General features: G+C 58.2%; 4 protein-coding genes across 8 annotated transcripts; 2 read left to right on the top strand and 2 right to left on the bottom strand.

Annotated features, from left to right (window-relative positions):
- Nucleotides 1-24: 24 nt before the first annotated feature.
- Nucleotides 25-11439, top strand: ENTPD2 (ectonucleoside triphosphate diphosphohydrolase 2). The gene is made up of 9 exons (XM_014881081.2): nt 25-467; nt 6130-6247; nt 6770-6920; nt 7531-7690; nt 7783-8010; nt 8331-8597; nt 8803-8922; nt 9200-9334; nt 10327-11439. The coding sequence occupies exons 1-9, from the start codon at nt 357-359 to the stop codon at nt 10525-10527; spliced, it is 1491 nt and encodes a 496-aa protein (XP_014736567.2). The 5' UTR covers nt 25-356; the 3' UTR covers nt 10528-11439.
- A 1536-nt stretch (nt 11440-12975) lies between these two features.
- Nucleotides 12976-14786, bottom strand: TMEM141 (transmembrane protein 141). Its single transcript, XM_014881082.2, has 5 exons — nt 14600-14786; nt 14421-14487; nt 14226-14309; nt 13918-14049; nt 12976-13283 (listed from the first exon to the last, which is right to left on the bottom strand). Exons 1-5 carry the CDS (start codon nt 14651-14653, stop codon nt 13207-13209), a joined length of 414 nt encoding a protein of 137 aa, XP_014736568.1. The 5' UTR covers nt 14654-14786; the 3' UTR covers nt 12976-13206.
- PAXX (PAXX non-homologous end joining factor) lies at nt 14637-17098 on the top strand. Of its 5 annotated transcripts, none has more exons than XM_088177422.1 (7): nt 14637-14761; nt 14903-14963; nt 15086-15120; nt 15248-15438; nt 15974-16045; nt 16504-16597; nt 16710-17098. In XM_088177422.1, exons 1-7 carry the CDS (start codon nt 14652-14654, stop codon nt 16747-16749), a joined length of 603 nt encoding a protein of 200 aa, XP_088033548.1. In that variant the 5' UTR covers nt 14637-14651; the 3' UTR covers nt 16750-17098. The 5 variants fall into 5 exon arrangements, with proteins under 5 accessions (XP_088033548.1, XP_088033550.1, XP_088033551.1 ...); XM_088177424.1 differs by having other exon boundaries at nt 14696-14817; XM_088177425.1 differs by lacking the exon at nt 16504-16597 and having other exon boundaries at nt 14698-14817.
- Nucleotides 17099-17368: 270 nt separating this feature from the next.
- Nucleotides 17369-20645, bottom strand: CLIC3 (CLIC family member 3). The gene is made up of 6 exons (XM_014880977.2): nt 20595-20645; nt 19653-19762; nt 19186-19311; nt 18943-19049; nt 18457-18632; nt 17369-18118 (listed from the first exon to the last, which is right to left on the bottom strand). Exons 1-6 carry the CDS (start codon nt 20628-20630, stop codon nt 17957-17959), a joined length of 717 nt encoding a protein of 238 aa, XP_014736463.1. The 5' UTR covers nt 20631-20645; the 3' UTR covers nt 17369-17956.
- Between the last annotated feature and the right edge of the window lie 359 nt (nt 20646-21004).

Below are 21004 nucleotides of genomic sequence, written 5' to 3'. Positions count from 1 at the left end.
GTGCCCAGGGAGGAGGGACAGAATTGGGCTGAGCCCTCCCGGTAACGGTGATGTTCGAGGCACAAAGCTGGTTCTGCGGCCGGGGCGGCGCCTGAGGGGCCGGGCTCAGGCTGATCCCCAAAGGACCGTGCCGGTGGGCTGTAAATCGGTCTGGTCCCGGGGCGGGGGCAGCAGGAAGATCTGAGTCCGGGCCCGGGGCAGCCGCAGGACGAGCAGCCTGGGGCCACGGAGCGCGGTGTCCCGGCCGGCTGTGCCGGGGCGGCGGTGACTCAGCCGGGAGAGGCGGGCGAGGAGGAGGTGGCGGAGGAGGAGCGGCAGGAGCCGACGCCGCTGCCGCTCACCTGCCCGGCTCCGCCATGGCCCGCCGCCTCGCCGTCCTGCTCCTGCTCCTGGCCCTCGGCTGCCTACTGGGCATCCTCCTCCTCCTCCTCGGCTCCGGGGACACACGGGGCCCGCCGGGCTTCAAGGTGAGTGGGGCGGCGCGGGGGCACCGGGAGGTCCTGGGCTACCGGGGGTTGGGGGAGCCGCCGTGGATATCTTGGTGTACGGCATTCCCGGTGTGCGGGATAACTGGTGCGGGAGAGACGCCGGCATCAGCGGATCCCCAGCGTCACGGGAGGCGCCGGGGCTGAGGGGTCCCTCATCTGCGGGGAGGGCGCAGGGAGCAGCCTCCGCCGGGTGCGCAGGGATGGAGCCGCCCCGGTAGCGAGACCCGTTGTGTGGTACCTCCGCTGTGGGGCCTCCCGGCTGCAGGACCCTCGGCCGCCCATCCCTTGTGCCTTAGGACGTGCGCTTTGGAATCTGCTAAACACGCTGAAAGACAGCGGCCCCCCAGGCCAGAACAGCCGAGTCAGCATCTGCTGCTGCGGCTCCACCTGGGCCAGGTCTCCCCTGCGCACCCCAGCCCCTCTCCCCGGGCTCCACTGCATCGCCTAAGCCAGTGCTGATGGGTGACAAATGCACTTTCCTTCGAATACAAACTGCTTTTTTCTTTTTTTTTTTCTCTTTTTCATAGTAAATTCAGATGATGAAAGAAGTTCCTGAACAATTTCTTGTTGGCCAAGTACTTCTTTTGTGGCCAAGTCTTTTGTTTTAAAATAGTCCCAGGCTCTTGTCCTGAAATAGTTAATGTAAAACCCCCGTCTTCTCATCCCAAGCAATTTACTTGGAAACTTTCTGAGCCAGCCTGCATGCCAGATGTGCCGCTGCCTTCTCTCTGAGTTTGTCAGATGTAATGAAGACTAGAATGAGAAGATGAGCTGGCTTAGCCAAGATCACCCTTTTTGCTCTTACTACAACTGCCAATTATTAACTCCTTCTCTGTGACGCCTTTCTTTGCCACCCACTGCCATACGCTGGGGCATCTTGGACAGTGCCCTGAGCTGGTTTCAGAGTGGATTTTATCTCTTGGAACATGGAGGAATTAGATTGGTACCAAGACCCCCATATGTAGCACTTGGATCAGCCTGGAAAGCCTTTCTTTCTTCTTCCTGGTTCCAGGATGGACTTTTGATTTTAAACCAAATAAATTCCCAGAAACTACTTTTTTTTTTTTTTTTTTTTTTTTTTTTTTTTTTTTTTTTTTTTTTTTTTTTTGTGCTTTTTCTCTCTGAGTGGTAGCACCTTCTAGTCTGTAGGCAGTGCTGTGGTTTGGGGCCAAGCATCCCTGAACACCTGCCTGGGTCGTGACTGCTCTGCACAAGGCCTGGCCCAGGGACTCAGGGTTCCTGGACATGCCAAGTGCTGTGAAGTCCAGCATGGTGTGTGCACCAGTGTCCAGCACTGCCTATTCCCATGGGACTGGCACCAGGAAGGTGCTGAGGAGTTGCTTTTACACAAAGCTCAGTGCTGTTTTGAGAATGCAGAACTTTGTATCATTGTAGCTGAGCCCAAAAGGTGCCCATATGATTTAGAGGTTGGTCCTGCTATGGGAGACCCTGGGCATGTCTTCTCTGATGGCCTGGACAAGATGTGGTCCTTGCTGACTCAGTCCACGTTGGCTGCTAGATAGTGCTGTTCACTGCTGAGCTACAGCTCCACATCTTCCCTTTCCAGCTCCTTTGCTTGGAATATAGCCCTAAAACCACCCTGGATTAGTTATATTGCTGCTGAGGGACTGATCCTTCCTTCATGGGTCCACAGTGGAGTTCACAACCTGACTGCCCTGAGCTGCTGCCTGCTCTTGACAGCGCTTTTCTTTCTTCTTTTGGCAAATGTATCTCTGGCATTTCTACTTCCTGTGGCTGCTGTGGCTAGTGCAACAGGAAGGAAACCTGTCCCAAGTCACTGCAGACCTGGGTGCTGCATGACATCACCACCCATGAGAGAGGCAGAATGGTGGGGGGCCAGGGATGAGCCCTTCATGTGCCATGGGGCAGGCTGGAGAGCCTGTGGGATGGGGGCGGGAGTCCTGGGCATGGCCATGGGGCACAGTGCCAGGCAGCACACATGGGGCATTTTCAATGTCTCCATCTGCCTCCTCCCCTGGGCAGAGCCATACTGATCAAGAGCCCCAAGTCCTACCCGTGCCCTTTGGGAACATGACTGTGTCCCCTTTGCAGGGACTTTAGGACTGAGCAGCCCTGACTGGGGCTGGGCTGAGTGATGTTGAATTGGAGAGAGCCCTTGGGACCATGGGTGACCCAGGAGGCAGCAGAGATAGGGCTGGCATTGGAAAACTGTCCCAGTGTGGGGCCACAATGGAGACCTCTCTGTGTCCCCTCCTCCTGCAGCGCCACCAGGGTCTGGTCAGGGTGTTGTGTTAGAAAAATCCCTGTGCCACCAGGAGATGCTGGTCTTGGGGACTGTCCCACATGCATGAGGCCCTGCCAAAGCCCTGGGCACCAGCAGGCAAACATGCCAAGGCAGATGAGGCGGGTGATGGGAGCCAGGTGCTGGTGCGGGGGTGCACCAGGACATCCCTGTGTCTCCCCACGCTCCTTTGAAGTGTGTTTGTTAGCAGGCACAGGGCAGCTCAGCAGCTGTGAGGGCAGCACTCACACTGCAAATCACTATTGGAGTGGACTTTTATCCTCCCTCCTGGGGTTTCCCACCTGTAGGGCCCCTGGAGCCCACCTGTGCATGCCAATGGCTCAGCAGTGACTCAGACCCACAAGGCAGCACACTCTGCTCTGGGGAACACTGTGGCTCCGGTGCCCAAGCCCAGAGTCTGGACAAGGACAGAAGCTAAGAGAGGGACAGGATCTGGGGCCAGGGGCTGGCACCATTGCACACCACTGTAGGTGACCCCATTCATGATTTCTGTGTGAATACTGGGGGCATGGGGTACCCTCGGGACTGGAGGAGATGATATTCCTTCATCACTGAGAACATACTAGGCTGCCCAAGTCTGCCTCGGTGCCTTCATGCACCATACACACAATTCCCACTCCTGCTTACCACTGCCAGAGGAGGACGGCTTCTCCACAGAGGCAGGGTGCCAAGGACTGTGCCCCCAGGAGGGGCTGGCACAAGGTTGTGGTGACTCATCTCATGCTGGGGTGGCTGTGGGGTGAGCTGTGGCAGCAGTTGGCCGGGCACTCTCTGCAGTGGCAGCGCCATCGTGTTGCAGCACCTTACCTCAGCCGGGCCAAGCGTTGCTGCTGCCACTGCCAAGGCTGGGGGACCCACGGGATGCCCCTCACCCACCACTCCACACCTGGTGGCAATGGGCCGGAGGTCTACGAGGAGCTGATGTTGGCAGCAAAGGGCACTAGGATGTGCCTACATGGGTCGGCTAGTTCTGCATCCTGCTCCAGCAGTGCCACTGTTTTCCCAACATGTTACCTCTGCATGGGGCTTGCCCTGGGTGCAGGCTCCATGCTGCCTCTCACTGCCTGCACTTCCCTGTGCCCAAGCACACCCATGCACACGCCCCTCCTAAATGCATATATGCACAGACATGTGCACCCATGTGCACACACGCTGGCACACTTATGTGTGTGCACATCTCACTTGTGCACACCCACATGCAAGCACCCCCACATACCTACCTCTACACCTAAATTTGCACACACCTTTGTATGCCCATGCACACACAAACACGCACACTCCTGCAGCATGTACCCCACATGCACACATAAATGCATGCACATCCATGCACATATGCACATACATGTGCACACCTCTCTACATGTGCAGCACCCCAGGTATGTACCCTCCCGAATGCACCCGGGTACCAGCTCTCCGTAGGGTGGGAAGTGGGGCACAGATGAGCCAGCCCTGCTGAGGGCGGGGAAAAAACTCTGGGAATGAGCCTTCTCCCTGTCACAGGTGGTGGGTTTCCTGCTCACCCTGGAGCCAGCTGAGTAGCCATGTCCCTTTCTGCCATGGGGTGAGTCTGGGCCTCCCAGGCTGACCCCATTCCTGGTGAGTGGCTCCAGGCATTCCCGGCACTGCAGGTCATCCTCGTTATCTCATACTCCAGCATCTTTCAGCCCTTGCCACCGTGTAGATATCTCTGTCTCCAGCCTTGTCCCTCTCTGTGGACTTCAGCCCCTCCATGGCATCTCCAGGCTGGAGACTACTCCCAGGGTCTTGGCTGTGCTCAGCCCTGGGTTTGGGATGACCTATCAATGCTTTCCCTTTGGGGACAGCCTTGTCACCATGCTCCTGCTAGTGTCACTCCAGGTGATACTTGGGGTAATGCAGTTCCTTGTGAGCAAACCAGAGACATCTGGATGTTGGCTACAGGGTGTGTGGGCACATGTGGCACTGAGGTGGACATAGAGGGTCCCCTGAGGCTGGACCCTCCTCAGAGTCCCCTGTGCCTGGTTGGTGACTGCTCATCTGGGGAGGCAGGGGTGACCACCGGATGGCAGGGTGGGCAGGCAAGGCAAAGGTTGCTCTGGCAAAAATGGACCGGAGTGCCACATGCTGGACAGAGAGGGTGTCGAGAGCTCTCTAAGCCTGTGTGGAGCACTCACCCCAGCACCCAGCCCAGGAGGCTGGGCAGAGGTGTTGGGGGGAGTTGTCAGCCTCTTTCCTCCTCTCTGCAGTGCTTGTCAGGAGCTGAAGCTGCTCCACTGCTCCAGCCTGGCCACAGAAGGACACTCTCTGCTGGCTTGTAGCTTTTGGCCCAGGGCATGAGCAAGCCACTGGGCAAGTCTGGGAGGGTCACCCATGTGAGATGATCCCCTGAGGGAAGAGGAGGTACCACTGGTGTAGGGCCATGGGTTCTTGGTGTAATTGGGGCTACCTATAAATGGGAACCTCAAGTGTGCCTGCCTCTGCCCTGACACTGTTGCCTGAGCTGGTGAAAACCAGGTGGTAGGGACAGGGGTGGCATGGGGCACCCATGGCAGGCAGGACTGGGGTGGCTTCCAGAGCTGGGCAAGGAGAGGAGCTGCCTACTTGGTTCCATCGAGTCTGGGCAGAGCAGGAGCAGACAGAGACTCATAGGAGGTTCAAGCCTTAGGTAGCTTCACCCCAGAGATGCTCAACTGGGGTGGTGCTGGATCCTGCCTTGCTTTTCCCCCATACTCACAGCCCTGAGGGGATACAGCAGGGGCCAGCATGGGCAGCCCCGAGACCATGGGCAGCAAGGGTCAGGCAAAGGGGTCCACCCAGGGGTACTGCAGGCATCATGTATGGTGTCCCCTCCCTGGGAGCTGGGTAGCCTTGTTTGGCAGGAGGAACAGGGTTATTTATAGCCAGAGAATGGTAGAGCCATACAAGGGCAGGAGGGATGAGGGGCCTGGCTGCCCTTCTTTGGCCAAGAGCATCCTGAGGAGCCATTTCAGGTGTCCCTCCCCACCACCAGTCCCAGAGACCTGCTAGCATGGCTCAATAGGCAGCCAGAAGTGATGGTAACCTGCACTGGGGGAAGAGCCCCCTGAGCTGCACTCAAGGGGGTCCCCTTACTCAAAAAGCGTGAGTCCCTGTGCTGTTCCAAATAGCATCCCAGGATGGCCAGTATCCCACTCCCATTCACATCCCAGGCAGTGCCCTGTTTGGGCAGGCTGGGCTGAGCAAAGCCTGCCTCTGCATCTAGATGATGCTCCAGAGCTGCTGGACACCGACAGGGCAGGGGTGGTTGTGCACTGAGCCCCAGTGCCTTCCCTTGGTAAGGGCTGGAGCAGCCAGGGGACCTTCAGCCTCCAGGTCTGACACACTGCTTTCCCCCTGCAGTACGGCATCGTGCTGGACGCTGGGTCCTCCCACACCGCCATGTTCGTCTACAAGTGGCCTGCAGACAAGGAGAATGACACCGGGGTGGTCAGCGAGCACAGCATGTGTGATGTGGAGGGTAAGGGCTGGCCCTGCCCCGGGGCTGGGGGCTGGTGGCAGTGTCTGTTGCATCTCTGTGGCAGGGCACCATGGTGTGAGTGCTCCTGCCATGCCCAGCTGCCTCCCTCTGTATTCACTGGTATAGTGAATATTCTATTCATAGAATATTCATATTCTAAAGGGTCCAGCTCTATTCCTAAAATGTCTCCCAACACCTCTCAAGGCTTGCAGCTATGCATGCTTGTTGTTTATCTTTTCCTGGCAGGTACTGAACCACCAGGGAACAATTCAGCTCCCTCTGCTTAGCCCAGTGAGGAGCCAAGATCGGTTTTGCACTCTCGCTTTATCAACCTTTCACAGACTGTCAACCAGCAGGGGATGCAGAGTGAGCAGGGAGATGTGTCTGGACCCTGGATGGCTCCATGCCCACAAAAAACTGCTTTTTGGACAGTCTGAAAAGGGGCAAAGCTGCTCACCAGGCGTCTTCCCACTGGGCATCATCCCCTCATCAGCAGGGAGCAAAGCTGTTTCCTCCTCACAGGTCCTGGGATCTCCAGCTACCGCCTGAACCCTCCGGCAGCTGGGACAAGCCTGGAGCACTGCCTGAACCAGGCCCTGAGAGATGTGCCCAGGGAGAAGCACGTGGGCACCCCGCTTTACCTAGGTGCCACGGCTGGCATGCGCCTGCTCAAGTGAGTGCTCAGGGGGGCCCTGCCATGCCACTTTGCAGGGGCAGAGGTGGTGAAGGGTGGCTGAAGTGTTGCCCCTTTGCTGGGCAAAGCTCTTCACCATCCAGCTGCCCAGTGCTGTGTCCCCTGCAGAAGTGGTCCTGCCTTTCAGAGCAGGATATGATCTGCAGGGCACAGCCAGCACAGCACAAGTGGAAAGGGGCTGGTGGGGGGCCAGTACCAGGATAACCCACCCAGACTTTTTGGATGCCAGGAGGGAAATTCCTTGCACCTACTGCTAGCCTGATGGAACACAGTGAGAATAAACACCCCTCAAAAAGCACACAGGGGGAGGAGTTGTGGTCCCCTCACTCAGCCCAGGCAGGATGTATTCTATTCTATTGTCCCAGCAGGAGGGTGCACACTTCATTCCTGCTACGTGCCTCCTCCAGCAGAGGCAAAGGGAATTAGCTGGTGGTTTTTCTGGGACATGCCTATGGGTACCCAGGCAAGGGCTCAACTCTCTCCTGGGCCCTTCTATGGCAGTGCTGGCCTCCAGAGGCTGTAGAAACAGGGAGGGCTCTGCAGCACTGTGGCACAGGCGTGTCACTCTGCCCTCTCACTTGGCCCGCAGCATTGCAGACCCACAGGTGTCGGACGCTGTCCTCAGAGCTGTAGCAGCCACACTGAAGACGTACCCCTTTGATTTCCGGGGAGCAAAGATCCTGTCAGGAGAAGAGGAAGGGGTCTTTGGCTGGGTCACCGCAAACTATCTCCTGGAGAACTTCATCAAGGTGAGCAGGGGATAGACACATTCAGTGGGATGGCTGTGATGGCTGGGCAGCTCATCATACACTTATGCCTGCTCTTGTCCTCCTTGGCTCAGCGTGGATGGCTTGGAGAATGGATCCAGCCTCAGAAGAAGACCCTGGGAGCCATGGACTTTGGGGGTGCTTCCACACAGATCACCTTTGAAACCAGGGACACAATTGAAAACCCCAGAAACAAGGTGATGCTGAAACTATATGGCCAGGCATACAAAGTGTACACGCACAGCTTCCTCTGCTATGGGAGGGACCAGGTCCTCAAGAGGCTGCTCTCCAAGCTCCTCCAGGTACAGTGTGTGCTTGATGTGGATGCTGGCTGTCACGACCCCAGGGCTGCCCCTTCACCCTGGTGTTCATTCTGTCCCTCAGCCCTGGACCAGCTGCACACCTTTGCCAGCCAACTCGGGTTTTGCCTCCAACCCTCTCCTGTGTTCCCAGGGCTTTCTTTCACCATCTCTGTTACATGATGCAGCCCTTGGCTAGAACCAAGACACCCCAAGCAATTTTGAGATACTTTTGACAACTACTCTGTGTCTTGCTGCTCAAGCTCTGGGGGGGCTGTGGCTATGGCACAGCTCATGCACCCCATGTGTCCTTCCTCTGGCAGGCTGAGAGCTACAAAGCAACTGTCTCCCATCCCTGCTGGCCTATGGGCTACAACAAGAGCCTGTTGCTGAGCAGCATCTATGACAGCCCCTGCACGGAAAAGGAGAGGCCAAGCCTTGCCCTCAACACCACAGTTACCTTGGTTGGCACTGGGAATGGGAACCTCTGTGCTCTGCAAGTTAGCAAGCTCTTTGACTTCACCAACTGCTCCTTCTCCCACTGCTCCTTTGATGGTGTTTTCCAGCCAAAGGTTTCAGGAAACTTCATTGTAAGTCCCAGCATGGAGGAGGGTGGTGACCTGGCTGCTGGCTGGGCAGGTTGTCCCCAGCTCCCCAGCATCATGTGGCAACAAAGTCAGACCCCCAGCTCTGCAACAGTGGTTGTTGGTGCCCACCACACTGGCCAGAGTGTCTGCTGATGGTGAGAGAATTTGCTCCCAGCCTGTCCCACAGCTGCTCCTTTCCCTCCGTCAGGCCTTCTCTGCCTTCTTCTACACGGTGGACTTCATCCAGACCGTGATGGGAAGGCCCGTGCACCTGCCCAGCGACCTGAAGGATGCTGCAGAGACTATCTGTGCCACCAGTTGGAGTGAGGTGGGTTCCCTGGGCACTGTGGGAAGCAGGGGGCTGCTTCACGTGGGATATCACACGGGCTTTGAGAGAAGCCCCTGGAGGTCACTGGGTTTCCTGGCACCAATGGATTAGGGGAAAGGCAATTTATGGCTCCTACACAGGACTGGGAGGGGGCTCAGGTGGGTATGGGCAGCCTTGGCCTCACAGGTGTAACCACCCTGAGCTTCAGGCCACAGGCACAAGACTGGCCATTGCTGGCTTGACCCATCTTCTCTTTCCCTCTGTGCATCCCACCCAGCTGCTCCAGAAAGCCCCCAAACTGGAGAAGAGGCTGCCAGATTACTGCGCTGTCAGCACATTTGTATATTTGCTCACGACCAAAGGCTACAGCTTCAACAACCAGTCCTTCCCCAACATTGCCTTCCAGAAGAAGGTGGGTAGAACCGAAATACATCCCCATCCCATGGGATCTCTTTGGAGTTAGGCCAAAGAACCCTGCAGGAGAGATGATCCCACACAGAAAAAGAGCCAAGCAGAATTAAGGAAGATCTCAGTGAACAGGGACAGGATGGAACTCTCAGTTTTTGGAAGGATCTCCTAGGGAATGGAAACAAATGAGCTGAGCTGGCTGTTGGGGTGGTCATGGGGTCAGGTCCTTCAGCCCTTCCTGGGCTCCCAAGACACCAGCCATTCCAAGCAATGCTTTGCTGAGGCTTTTTGGGAAGTTACCTCAGGGCAGGATCCCACTTTTGTCTGCATGTGCTATGGGATGTGCAAGGAGATCAGGAGTGGCCTGAGTGTACAAGGTTTTACTCCTAGGGAATGAGCTCACTTCAGCACAGGATGGTCACTGCTCTGTCCCTGGGCTGGCTGGACCTGTGAGCAAGCAGAGGCTCGGGAGGCTGTGGGCTCCCCCACACTCTTCTCCCTTGGGCTGATACAGAGGCTGTCCCTGAGGGGTCTGGAGCACAAGTCTTATGAGGAGTAGCTGAGGGAGCTCAGCCTGGAGAAAAGGAAGTTCAAGGGAGCCTTTCTCACTCTCTACAACATTCTGACAGGAGGTTGTAGCCAGGTGGGGGTTGGTCTCTTCTCCCAAGTAATATGTGACAGGACAAAAAAATGGCCTCAAAGGGGAAGTTTCAGTTAGATTTTAGGAAAAATTCCTTCATGGAAAGTGTGGTCAGGCATAGGAACAGGCTGCCCATGAATGTGGTGGTTACCATCCCTGGAGGGATTTAAAACACGTGTGGATGCGGCACTTGGGGACATGGTTTAGTGGTGGCCTTGGCAGTGCTGGTGTTACTGGTTTGGACTCCATGATCTTAGATGTCTTTTCCAACTTCAGTAATTCCATGATTCTAAGGTCTCCTGAGGCCCATGCAGCTGGGCTGGCTGGGCAGTGACCATGCCATGCCGTTTCCACAGGCAGGAGAAACCTCCATTGGCTGGGCCCTGGGCTACATGCTGAACCTCACCAACATGATTCCAGGAGAGAAGCCCTCGTTCCACAAAAGCATGCTGTACAACTACTGGATCATCCTCATTCTGCTCTTCGTGGTCACCACCCTGACATCACTGGTGACTGCCATCTGCCTGCTCCGGTACAGTAAGTCCAGCATAATCTGATGGCAAGGACAGGGTGGGCCACATCTGCAGGACCAGCACCATCCTACCTGCTGAAGGCTCCACGGTCTGAACGCCTGGGATGTGGCAAGTGCTCAATGTCCTTCTCCAAGGCCTGACACCATCCCAGAAGGAAAGCTGTCCCCTTTTGCCCTCCCCTTGCCCTCAAACTGCAGGAAAGGAAGGATAGAAGAGGATCACTGGCCCTGTGGGAGAAGGGCTTAAATGTTTCCCAGTACTACTCAGGGATGGACCCTGAAGCAGACTTGGGAATGAGACATTCAGAGCTAGGACATCTTTTTGCCACCAGAGCTGAGCTGAACTGGGCCAATGAGCCCAAGCAACAACAGGATTCATTTTCATGTGTATGTATATGAATGGGGAATATTACTTACACTAGTTGTTATAGCTGACCTCATTAGCCTGTCCCTGGAGCATCAGCCCTGCCTCCTGGGGAGCTCTGGGCATCACCCATGTTGTCTTTCTGACTGGCGCACAAAACCCACTGGCCTTCCTGAAAGCAAGGTCTTGGCCTTAGCCATTGGCCTCAGCTTTGGGTAAGGACTTAGCAACAACCAGATGTGGAAGATGGCAGCTTCCAGGTCCCACTTCAACAACCATACATGGTGCCTTCACTATTCCCATGGTTCCTATGCCAGACTTGCCTTTGCCACAGCCAGAGACTCCTGCACACCCTGGTTCCTGCAGCTCTGTGGTGCGTGGCCATGTTGGCACAGAGCTGATGGGCTTTGCTCTGCACTGGGATTTGAGCCTGGCATCACCCCACACCGGGCAGCTGGGAAGATGCATCTTCATTTCCAACTGAGTAAGAACATGGTTGTACAAACATGAAGAATGTTTGGTTTTGGTTGTTTGAGGTTTTTTAATAATCTGAAATAAACATTTGTAACCACTGCTATGGCTCAGTGGCTTGTGATCAGCAATAGGCAGTTCAGCCTGACTGTCTCACGGGGGCAGAACCCCTCAGCCACATCTACAGGTCAGGCTCTGTCTGAAGGCCTCAGCCCTTGCAGCCTGTCTGGTGCTGAGACATGGTCATGGCTTTGTACGCTCTACCAGCCTGAAGACGACCTCAGACAGACCAAGGTGGGCTGGAAACCTCACTCCAGACCCACCTGGAGATGGAGGAGCTCTAGCCAGCCACAGTCACCAAGCTCATGTTTCCCCAGTGCTGGAGGTGCAGCCACCTCAAATCCAGCAGGCAGCTCAAGCTGTCCCTCACTGCCACAGCCCCAAGCAAAACAACCTGCCGGCAGCCTCCACTGCCAGGGCCCAGCGCTGGTGCTGAAGGGCAGGAGCAAAGCAGCTCACATTTGCTGCTGCAGTCACTGGCAGCTCAGATACACCAGGACACACATCGCAGTGCTCAGCAGCTCCATGGGATTGGTCCCAGCCCTCCAGTCCTTTGGGAAGCCTCCCCCTGCCCTGCACATTCCACGAACACGGAGAGGAGTGGCTGTAGGGAGTTGCAGTTTCACACTGCCCTCTTTGCGCCTGCTGGCAGCACCAACTCTGCTCTGTAGGTTTGCTCACTTCCCAATACCCTTCCCTGCTCCAGATGAACTCCTGGAATGCCACGTTTGTCTTAACACACCTGTTCCCTGCAGTACTTTGCTTTCAGTTCTTCCACTGGCTGCTCCCCATCTCTGCACAGGGCAAACCTGGTTCCAGTTCAGGGGATGCTGTGAACCCCCAAGCCCAGTCTCCTCCCCAAGTTCCTCATCTCTTCAGCACAGGGACGCCCTCCTGTGGTGAGATTCAGGGCCTGTCGACATATCTAACACAGAGAAGGCACTTCTGGTTCCTGAAGCAGAAATGCTTCTCTAAGAACCCGGGCAGCTCCCAGAATTCAGGATGGGTTTCCTCTTCTAAGAAATTCAGATGCAGTTGAATCAGAGGTGGACATCCACCAAGAGCAGACAATTTACCTAGTCAAGACTTGGAGTCTGACATGGAAAAACCCTACATGTCCCTCTGTGTGCATGGCATTCGAGACAGTACCATTACCTTGTCAAGCAGTTATGAATCTTGATGGGCTGTCTGGGACTAGCCAGTGACAGGTGAGCACTGCAAAGAGGGCACATGGTCACCTCTGTTACAGGGGAAAAGGACGTCCCAGAGGCCACCCAGCTGTGGGACTCAGCTCAGGCCTGTTCAGATAGTTATGAAAAGTCTTGCTGCTGCAGTGGAAAGGACATGGGGACTAGTTGGGCTCAGGAAACATAGGCAACACAGCAATAGCTCTGCCCTCGCAACTTAGCCCAGACCTGTCTGTGCCTGCAGCTGCCTCAGAGCAATCCAGCAATCCAGACTGTGACTGCCATCACCATAGAGGGACCAGAGCTCTCTGCTCCAACATTCACTGCAGAGGTTGCCTCAGGCTGACATTCACCACCTGCTCTGTCCTTCACCTCATCCAGAAGGAGTGCCTTCAGCTCTCAACTTTTATTGTACCTCCAGTGCAATTTGCAGAGGCCATGGGGCAGGCAGCAGCAATTCCTGAGATGCTTCCACCATGCTCTCACTGCAGGATCAAGTCCTCTGAGCTTTCCAGCAGTGTCACCAAGCCCATCACTCTCACAGGCAGCGTGGGCAGCATCGGGTTGGGCAGGCAAGAGGGGGTGAAGCAGGACATGGGCACAGCATGCTATACTCTGCTGGCTACTCCACCACGTCGCCGTACCTGTTCCTCCTCACCAGTGTTGCAGCGCCGTCCCCCTCTGCACTGGAGAGGTTTTCTGCAACAAGAAAATACGTTTTCCCTGGACCTCCAGCTACCCTGGTGAGTTTGTCAAGGGTGGGCAAAGAACCACAGAGCCTTTGTGAAGCACATAAAGCCTCTTCAAGTTGGCCTAGCTTTGGGAGCTCAATGTATGCGTGGGAGAGAGCAGCAAGCAGCCAGGAGAATCGCCCAGCAGCACCTGTCCTGATGCTCCTCCAGTTCTGCCCACCTTACTGAGCAGCAAATCCCTCCATCCCTTACCTTCTTCCTCTTCCAGCAAATGAACCTTTTGTGCTGGCTCTCGTGAATACCCAAAGCAGGCAGGGCAGGAAGCAGCAGCAAGTGCACCCAGCCCACATCACCAGCCCTGCTCAGTATCCCATTGTGCTGGGTGCACAGAGGGACTGGTGAGGGGGGAGGAGCGGAGGGGAGGCAGGCATGAAACCAATTAAGGAGCTCCACCCGCCATGGGTGCTCCTGCTCCCACCCCTTGGCTGCAGGGTGCCAGTGTGGGACTTACTATAATGAGATTTTGGCAATGACACTTTCACCAGCTTAATTAAAAGACAGGAACAGCAAAGTAATTATTGTAGCAGGGAAGAACCAGGCACGACAAGCTCAGGAAAAGCAGTCGGAAGATATGACTGTACCTGCGGGCTGAGACACCCCATCAGTCACGGCGAGCTCCTGTGGGGACTTGCCTGTCTCCAGGTAAATCCAGAAGTTGGAGCATTTCTGCGTCTCAGCTCTGGCTACCACGTAACTTCCGAGGGACCCTGCAGCTGGAGCGGCCAAGGTGCTCCTGGGAGTGCCAGCAGCATCTCGGTAGGGACAGCACCTACTGCCGCGAACGCTCCTGAGCCCTGGGGACTAGGGCACAGGGAGGTGGCTGGAGCCAGAGACGAGCCCCCGTAACAACGGCAAACACCCCTCTCTACTGCTCGGGCTGGACACTTACCCGCAGCCAGCAGCAGGCTCCACTGCGGGCTGTACGGCAGCTTCTGCCGCGCCAGCTTCTGCACTGCGAAGGCGGCCCCGCTGCCTGCCGAGACCAGAGCCGGGGTTACCGGACACGGCCAGGACGTCCCCGCTGCCCCCGGGGAGCAGCCAAAGACAGCCCGGGGAATGCTGGGGTGGCTGGACCGGCCCGTACCTGCCAGGAAGGTGCCGATGCCCTTCATGAAGGCGTGAGACTGGCAGGCCGCGTACTGCTGCAGCGCCTGCGGGGACGCGTCAGCGCGGGGGGCGGGGGCCGGAGGGGCACCCAGCCCCCTCAGCCCCGGCCCCCCCCCGCACACCCAGGCCCCCCAGCCCGTTCCCCGCGGGGCGCACCGGGTGCTTGGCGGCCACATCATCCTCCACCCGCCGCACGCCCAGGTTCACCATGGCGGGGATGCCGGGCCCGGCCCGGGGCAGGAACCACCGCTTCCGCCCGCCCCTTCCACCGCCCTTTCCGCCGCGGCCATGGCGGGAGCGACAGGGCCGTTTTATCTGGTGCGAGCCGGGACGGGCCGATTCCTCTGCTACTGGGGACCCGACGGCACCGTTTAGTGAGAGCGGGGCGGGAGAAGGAGCAGCTGGGGGGCGGGGGCGGGCACGGGGCCGGCCGGGGATCTGAGCTGCTTCCTCCCGCAGTGTGACCGACGCGATGCGGGTCTGGGCCGGGGAGCTCGGCGGCTGCCCGGCGCTCGGCTGTGTATGTACTGGGGACCCAGGGGGCGGCGGGAGAGCTCGGGGCTGAGACCCCCGGCGGGGCAGGGATGGATCTGATCCCAGGCTAGGCCGTGTTGGACGCGCTGTCCTCCTCTCCCTCTGCAGCGGTGCCCGCCGGAGGAGCACGGCGCAATGCTCAGGTGGGTGCCGCCGCCCTGGGACCTCTCTCGCTACGGGCACCCTCTCGGCCCGGGCTCCCCCACCCTAGGTCCCTCCTCGCCTGGGGCTCCCCCTCTCTCCCGCTTCCCTCACCCCCGCTCCCCGCAGGGCCGGTCTGGATCACGGGGCCGTCGCGCTGAGCCTAGCCCGGGGTTCGGCCACGCTGCGGCTGCCGGAGGAGCCGCGGTGCCCGGCCCTGGCCCTCGCTCAGTTGCCCGCCGCCGAGGCGTGCAGTCAGCTGCAGGCGCTGGTCTTCGGCATGGCAGTCTGCATCGAGAGCCTGGAGAGGCGCCTGGAAGGTCCGTGGTGGGTTTAGAAAAGGAGAGGGCTAGCAGCTTCTGCCACCTTCATGAGGTCGTCACCCCCACACCCCCCTTAAAGTGCCCTAGATGTCCCAGTTCAGCCGTAGCAGGAGAGGGCTTCACCCCAGGTGGTTTCTTCTCACTGGTCCCAATGGGCCAGCAGAAGAACTGCCGGTCGCTTCCCTGTTCGGGCTGGCCCGTTCTCAAAGCTGGCCAGGGTCTGCACCAGACCTCCGCAGGCAGAAGAGACCCTGCCTGGGCCCAGAGGACACAGTGGTATGTCTCTGTGTGAAAGCACAGCCCTGTCCTCAGGGCCAGGACCACACGAGCATCCTAAATGTGGAGTCACCTTACAGACATATTTGTTTAAGGGATCTGGAAAGCTTTTGGAGCAGCAGCAGTCTGGATGGAAGTGCTGAGAGGAGAATGGGGCTCATTGGAGTGGAGGGAGCTCACTGGGGAGGCTTGAAGTGCTGCTTGCAGAATTGGGGGATGTTGTCACAAGCTTTGGCTCTGGCTCCTGTCTCAGTAGCAGTGGAGACGTTAGCATCTTCCTGCAGCCCTGAGAAGAACGCTGCCCGGAGCCAGCAGCTCTTCCTGCCAGGTAGGCACTGCCAGGGGCACCTGCCCTGGTCCTGCAATCTTTTGTCTTCTCCTCCCTGGAGGCTGCTGGTCCTGTATTCATGTGGTCTCCAGGACACTCTTGAGTGCCCTCGGCTGTGGCTGCTGGCAGGCACTCGTTGTCCTGGTACTCTTCCAGGAAGAGCAGGGGCAGGGCTTAGTGGTGGCTCTCAGGGTGTCTGGGATGCTCAGGTCAAAGGCTGGGCATTGCCAGCCTCAGAAGGAGGGCAGGCTTTGCTGTGCTTCCAGACGAGGCTGTGGCAGATTCATGGCTTCTTTTGAGAGATGAGGCCAAGTTTGGCCCTGTCTTGCCCTCTGTGGCTGCTGATCCTGCCAGGCTGGGCTCCCAGAGGCTCCCTCTTGCTCTGGAGGGACTGGCAGGGCTGCCAGAGTTCCTGGGTAACCTGTAATCTGTGTCTTGCCTGTTCTTGACTGAGGCAGACTCCAGCCCCAGGAAGAGTAGGGCTTCTGGCTCAGCTTTGCCAGCCAAAAGGAAGGTCCCAGGGGAGTCTCTCATTAACCCTGGTTTCAAAAGGTCAGTGTGGGGCTGGATGCTGCTCAGTGGGCACCCTGTGGGCTCTGCTCTGAAGTTTTGTGACAGCAGGGCTTGGGGCTCCGGCTCTGATGTTTCCTCCATCTATTTCCAGCAAGAAGGCGCCATCTGGAGTGAATTTCGAGGACTCCTGATGGATGTGCCCTGATGACAGCCCTTTGGACTCCTGTGTCTAAACGAATAGGTCTCCCTGTTGTTCCAGACCTGCTGAGCTCCTCGACCTAGGCAGATAACAGAGGCAGCAGTACCTGGCAGCCACCCCTCAGTTGGGGTGGTGGCAGGGTCCTTGGGGGAGACAGATGGAGCAGAGGGGACACCAGCATTGTGAGTTTTTCTCCTGCAGCTCTTCTCTGCTGGCAGGGACCAGCTCCTGACCTCACTTACCATGAACTGGTGGAGTTTTGGATGGAGCTTTGATACTATGGAATGGAAAGGTCACCTGTGCTTTGCTTCTGACCAGTAAAGGTGTTTTTAGCTACCTGATCTCTCTGGGTGTGTCTGCCCATTCTGCCTCTCCCTTTCTCAGGAAGCCTTGGGCCTGTTTCAGCTGAACCTGAAGGTCCAGGCCTCAGGGAAGTTCCCTTCCCTGCCAGCATTTTGTAAATGGGTGTGTGGTTAGAACCTGGCTAACCCCTCTGGAGAGCTGGGAGGGTGGGCTCTGCCTTGCTGGGCACTGGGAAAGGATAAGGATGTCAGTACAAATCCTCGTGAGGGAGGAGCTGCTGGGGTGATCACTCCAGACTCACACTGGTCTTGCTTGCAAAGCTTTTATTGATTTCCAGGGGTTCTGAAGCTTAGCTTGGGCTTTCCCTGCTTCACAACCCCCAAGTCTGTTGAGAGCTTCCTAATAGTGAGTTTGGGGGCAACTGATGTCTTCCCATTGCCTGTGCCATCCCCCTCCAGCTCCTCTCCTAAGTGTCTATGGCCGTGCCAGGTCCCCTCACCCGGTGCAGGTGTGAGGGCACCCTGTGGTGTCTGCTGACCAAGTGGGTGGCACAGTGTGCCTATGCAAGTGGCTGCAGGGCATTTTGTCGTCCCCAGCTCTGTCCCTACCCTCAGCTGGGCACAGCTTTGCCACTGATGGTGCCCGTGGCTGTGCCCCCTTGCCTTCATCCTGATGCTCGAGGGGCCACAGAACTTGTCCTGGTTGTGAGGAAGGGTGGGTGGCACAAGAGGGGCTCAGTGCACTGAAGATTGCTGCCAGCACCTGTGTGCCAGTGGAGGGAATATGGGTGCAAGGGGCACAGCTCTCCTGAGGCCCTGCAGGCAGGGGCAGGGTGGGTGCTGACCTCCTGCCTGACCCCAGCCTTGGCCCTGCACCCACCAGGGCACATGCCCGGCTCACTGCGGTGCCCGGACCACGGAACGATAGGCTTGTATAATCTCCTGGCTATTGGGGCAGGTGTATTTGAACTCCTTGGTTTCACTGGCACTGTTGAGGTACCGCCACACGCCCCTCATGTCCTTGGGGATCCCAAAGCGGCGGTAGTGCTGGCACACGACCTGCAGGCATGAACAGGAGAGACTTGCCTGACACTGTGCCAAGGAGAGCTCTACCACCAGGGCAGGCACCAGTTGGGAAGAGTGGCAGGGAGCCAGGGACATCCCTGGCACTGCACAGTCGAGGGCTGGCACTCAGGAGGTGATTCAGAGAGGAATGGGATCTGTGGGAGGGCATTGTGCTGGGCAGGGCTCCTGGGGAGAGGGATGCTGGGGGGCACATAACTGACGAAACAACTGGGAAAGGAGGAGGGGCTCGCTGTAGGCACCAAGACGAAAGTGAGGGCATGGGGATGCCAGGTAAAGGAGAAGGGCATGGTACTGGGATGCCCATGGCTTACCTGAACAATGTTGAGCTTGGGCAGCAGGTTGCAGTCGGCCAGTGTGAGGTGGTCTCCATCAAGGAAGCGGCGCTGGGAGGCCCGGAGGTGGGGGTCCTGGGCCAGCTCATGCTCCAGAGGGGTGCTCAGGTATTCATCCAGCTTCAGCAAGGCCCGCAGCAGGCTCCGCTGCAGCACTGCAGGAAGGGTGGCCAGGTCAGTGCAGCCCTACTGCAGGCATGGGGCCCCTGCTCTGCTGTGGCCTCCTGCCAGCCCAGCCCTGTGTCCAGGCAGCAACTGTCAGCCTCTTCCCACGTGGCTCAGGCTGGCTTTGCCCTCCCACAGAGACCGGGCACAGCCACACTGGCCCAGGTAGGGAGGGCAGTGCCTGGACAGACCTAACTGTGGACTGGGTGGGGGGACTGGGAAAGCTCAGTGTGACCAGGCTAAGCTTTGGGGTGTGGCACCCAAGAGGCTGCATGGGGTGCTCCCCCACCCACTCCTCACCCTCGTCCTGGGCAGATATTGGGTTCTTGATGAAGGCAGAGAACTTGTGGAAAATGTCGTTCCCAGCCAGGCTTGACTCTGGGTAGTGCGGGACCAGACTGGGGCACCTGCGGGGACATCGACACAGCTGAGGTAGATAGCAGAGGCTGACAGGCTCATCTGCTGTCAGCCCCCTCATCCCTCAGCTTGTCCTGCCCTTTGCGGGGGGCCCTTCCTCCTCTCAAGGCAGCACCAGACACTGACATGGGGGGGCCCAGCTGGTCTTCCAGGAACTCCTCAATGGTGATGGTGTCGGTCTTGGGCTCGCCGTTGTAGAGGAGGACGGGCAGCTGAGCACCTGGTGCGAAGTCCTTCAGCACATCCAGCGCCCTGTGGGAGATGGGTACACTGCTGATGCCTGGCATGTCCAGGGTTCTGCAGAGCACCGTGTGTGTGTGTTCGTATTGTGCGTATGTGCCCCAAGCAAAGAGAGTTCTGGGGGCCTGGTGCACAATGTGGTGCCCCCAGGCCCCTCCTGCCTCCGTGTATGCCCAAGGAAATACCTGCCAGCCTTCCCCAAGCACCAGTGGTCACCTGGGGAGGTACAAAAAGCTCCATGCATCCCGCAGTGCCCACCCTTCATATCCCTTCCCAAAGTGTTGGGGACCTATCGAACCCCCACCTTGCACGTGATCCTGGCCCCGGGGCTGGCACCCCTTGGGACCACTCACCTCTTCACATCCACAGTGGTGAGGGTGAAGGGCACACCTTTTAGCAGCAGCACCATGAAGAGCCGCTGGCAGAAGGGGCAGTGCCCCACGCTCTCCCCATCCTCGCTTGCCTGTGGGCACAGAAAGAGAGCTCAGCTGCCCTTTCACCGTGCCATGGCCTCACTGGCAGCAGCCCCAGAGGGTACAGGGTGAAGATGATAGGACACATGCCCCAGCCCAGCCTGGCAAGCTGTGCTGCAGTCCATAGCACCTGCTGTCAGGCAGGGTGCCAGGTCCTAGTCCCTGCCTGCTCCCAGAGCCTCAGTACCACACCCCAGAGAAGCCACGTGGCACGGCAGGTGCTGGCCCCTGCACCCTCTAGGGACAAGGACCTCCAGGCTGTGCCAGCCTCACAGAGCCAGGGGGACAAGGGCTTGAGAGCAGTAGTTGCAGCAGGGGTGGCAGTGGCAGGTCCAGCAGCAGAGATGTGCCAGAGGAAGGGACAGCGATACTGTTGGCCCTGTCAACCCCAGCCACAATCTCAGGTGAGCTCTGTCCTGCCCTGCACAGCCAGAATGCTGCAGCCCGGCAGTGGCTGGGAAGGGCCTGGCAGGTGCAGGCAGATGCTAGGGTGCTGGGCCCTGCTTTCAGAGGGAACCTGGTCCAACCTCCCGAGGTTTAACTCCCACAGCCCCTGTGCCTGCAGGGCAGGAAGCAGCAAGCAGTGTGCCCTGGAGAAGAGCCCGAGCTGTCTGCTGCCTATCCACCCACCTGACTGCTGTCAGCCCCATTTCCAACCCGGTTCTTGACCCTCTGCCCACTATCTGCCCCCTGCCTGCCCAGTGCTCACATCTGAACACTGCAGTGGGCGGAGGCAGCCCAGCCACCCCACCACAGCACTGCCAGGGTTATTTGCCAGGGCTGCCCACTGGCCTGGGGCACTGACCTGAGGACCCCACTCACCTTGATGAAGAGCTGGATTTGGGGTTTTTCAGCCATGCTGCGTGGCCGCTCCTGGTGCACTGCTGGCTGCAACCTGAGTGCCCCAGCTGAAACCACGGCCCCTCCCAGCCCACATTCCTCCTCGGGGTGCACCCGCTTCCACCCACGCCTGGCCCCACGGCACAGACAGGACGCCCTGCCATGGGGCCCCGCCACTGTGGCTGCTGCCAACCCCAGGCCAGTAAATGCAGCTGGTGGCATTGCCAGCTGCTGCCACTCCTGCCTGTACCCCCAGCCACCCCACAGTGCCTGAATGACGACAAGCACTGGGCACAGACCTGTGTTGTCCCCAGCTCCTAGCAGAATCCTGCACCCCTCCCCTGGGCGCTGCCAACTCTCCTCCTCAGCCCAGGCCCTCCCAGACACCCATC

This window comes from Sturnus vulgaris, chromosome 22, assembly GCF_052056855.1.
Source record: "Sturnus vulgaris isolate bStuVul1 chromosome 22, bStuVul1.hap1, whole genome shotgun sequence".
Classification (NCBI taxonomy): Eukaryota; Metazoa; Chordata; class Aves; order Passeriformes; family Sturnidae; genus Sturnus; species Sturnus vulgaris.
The sequence above is the reverse complement of the archived record's forward strand: the minus strand, read 5'-3'. Positions and strand labels throughout refer to the sequence as shown.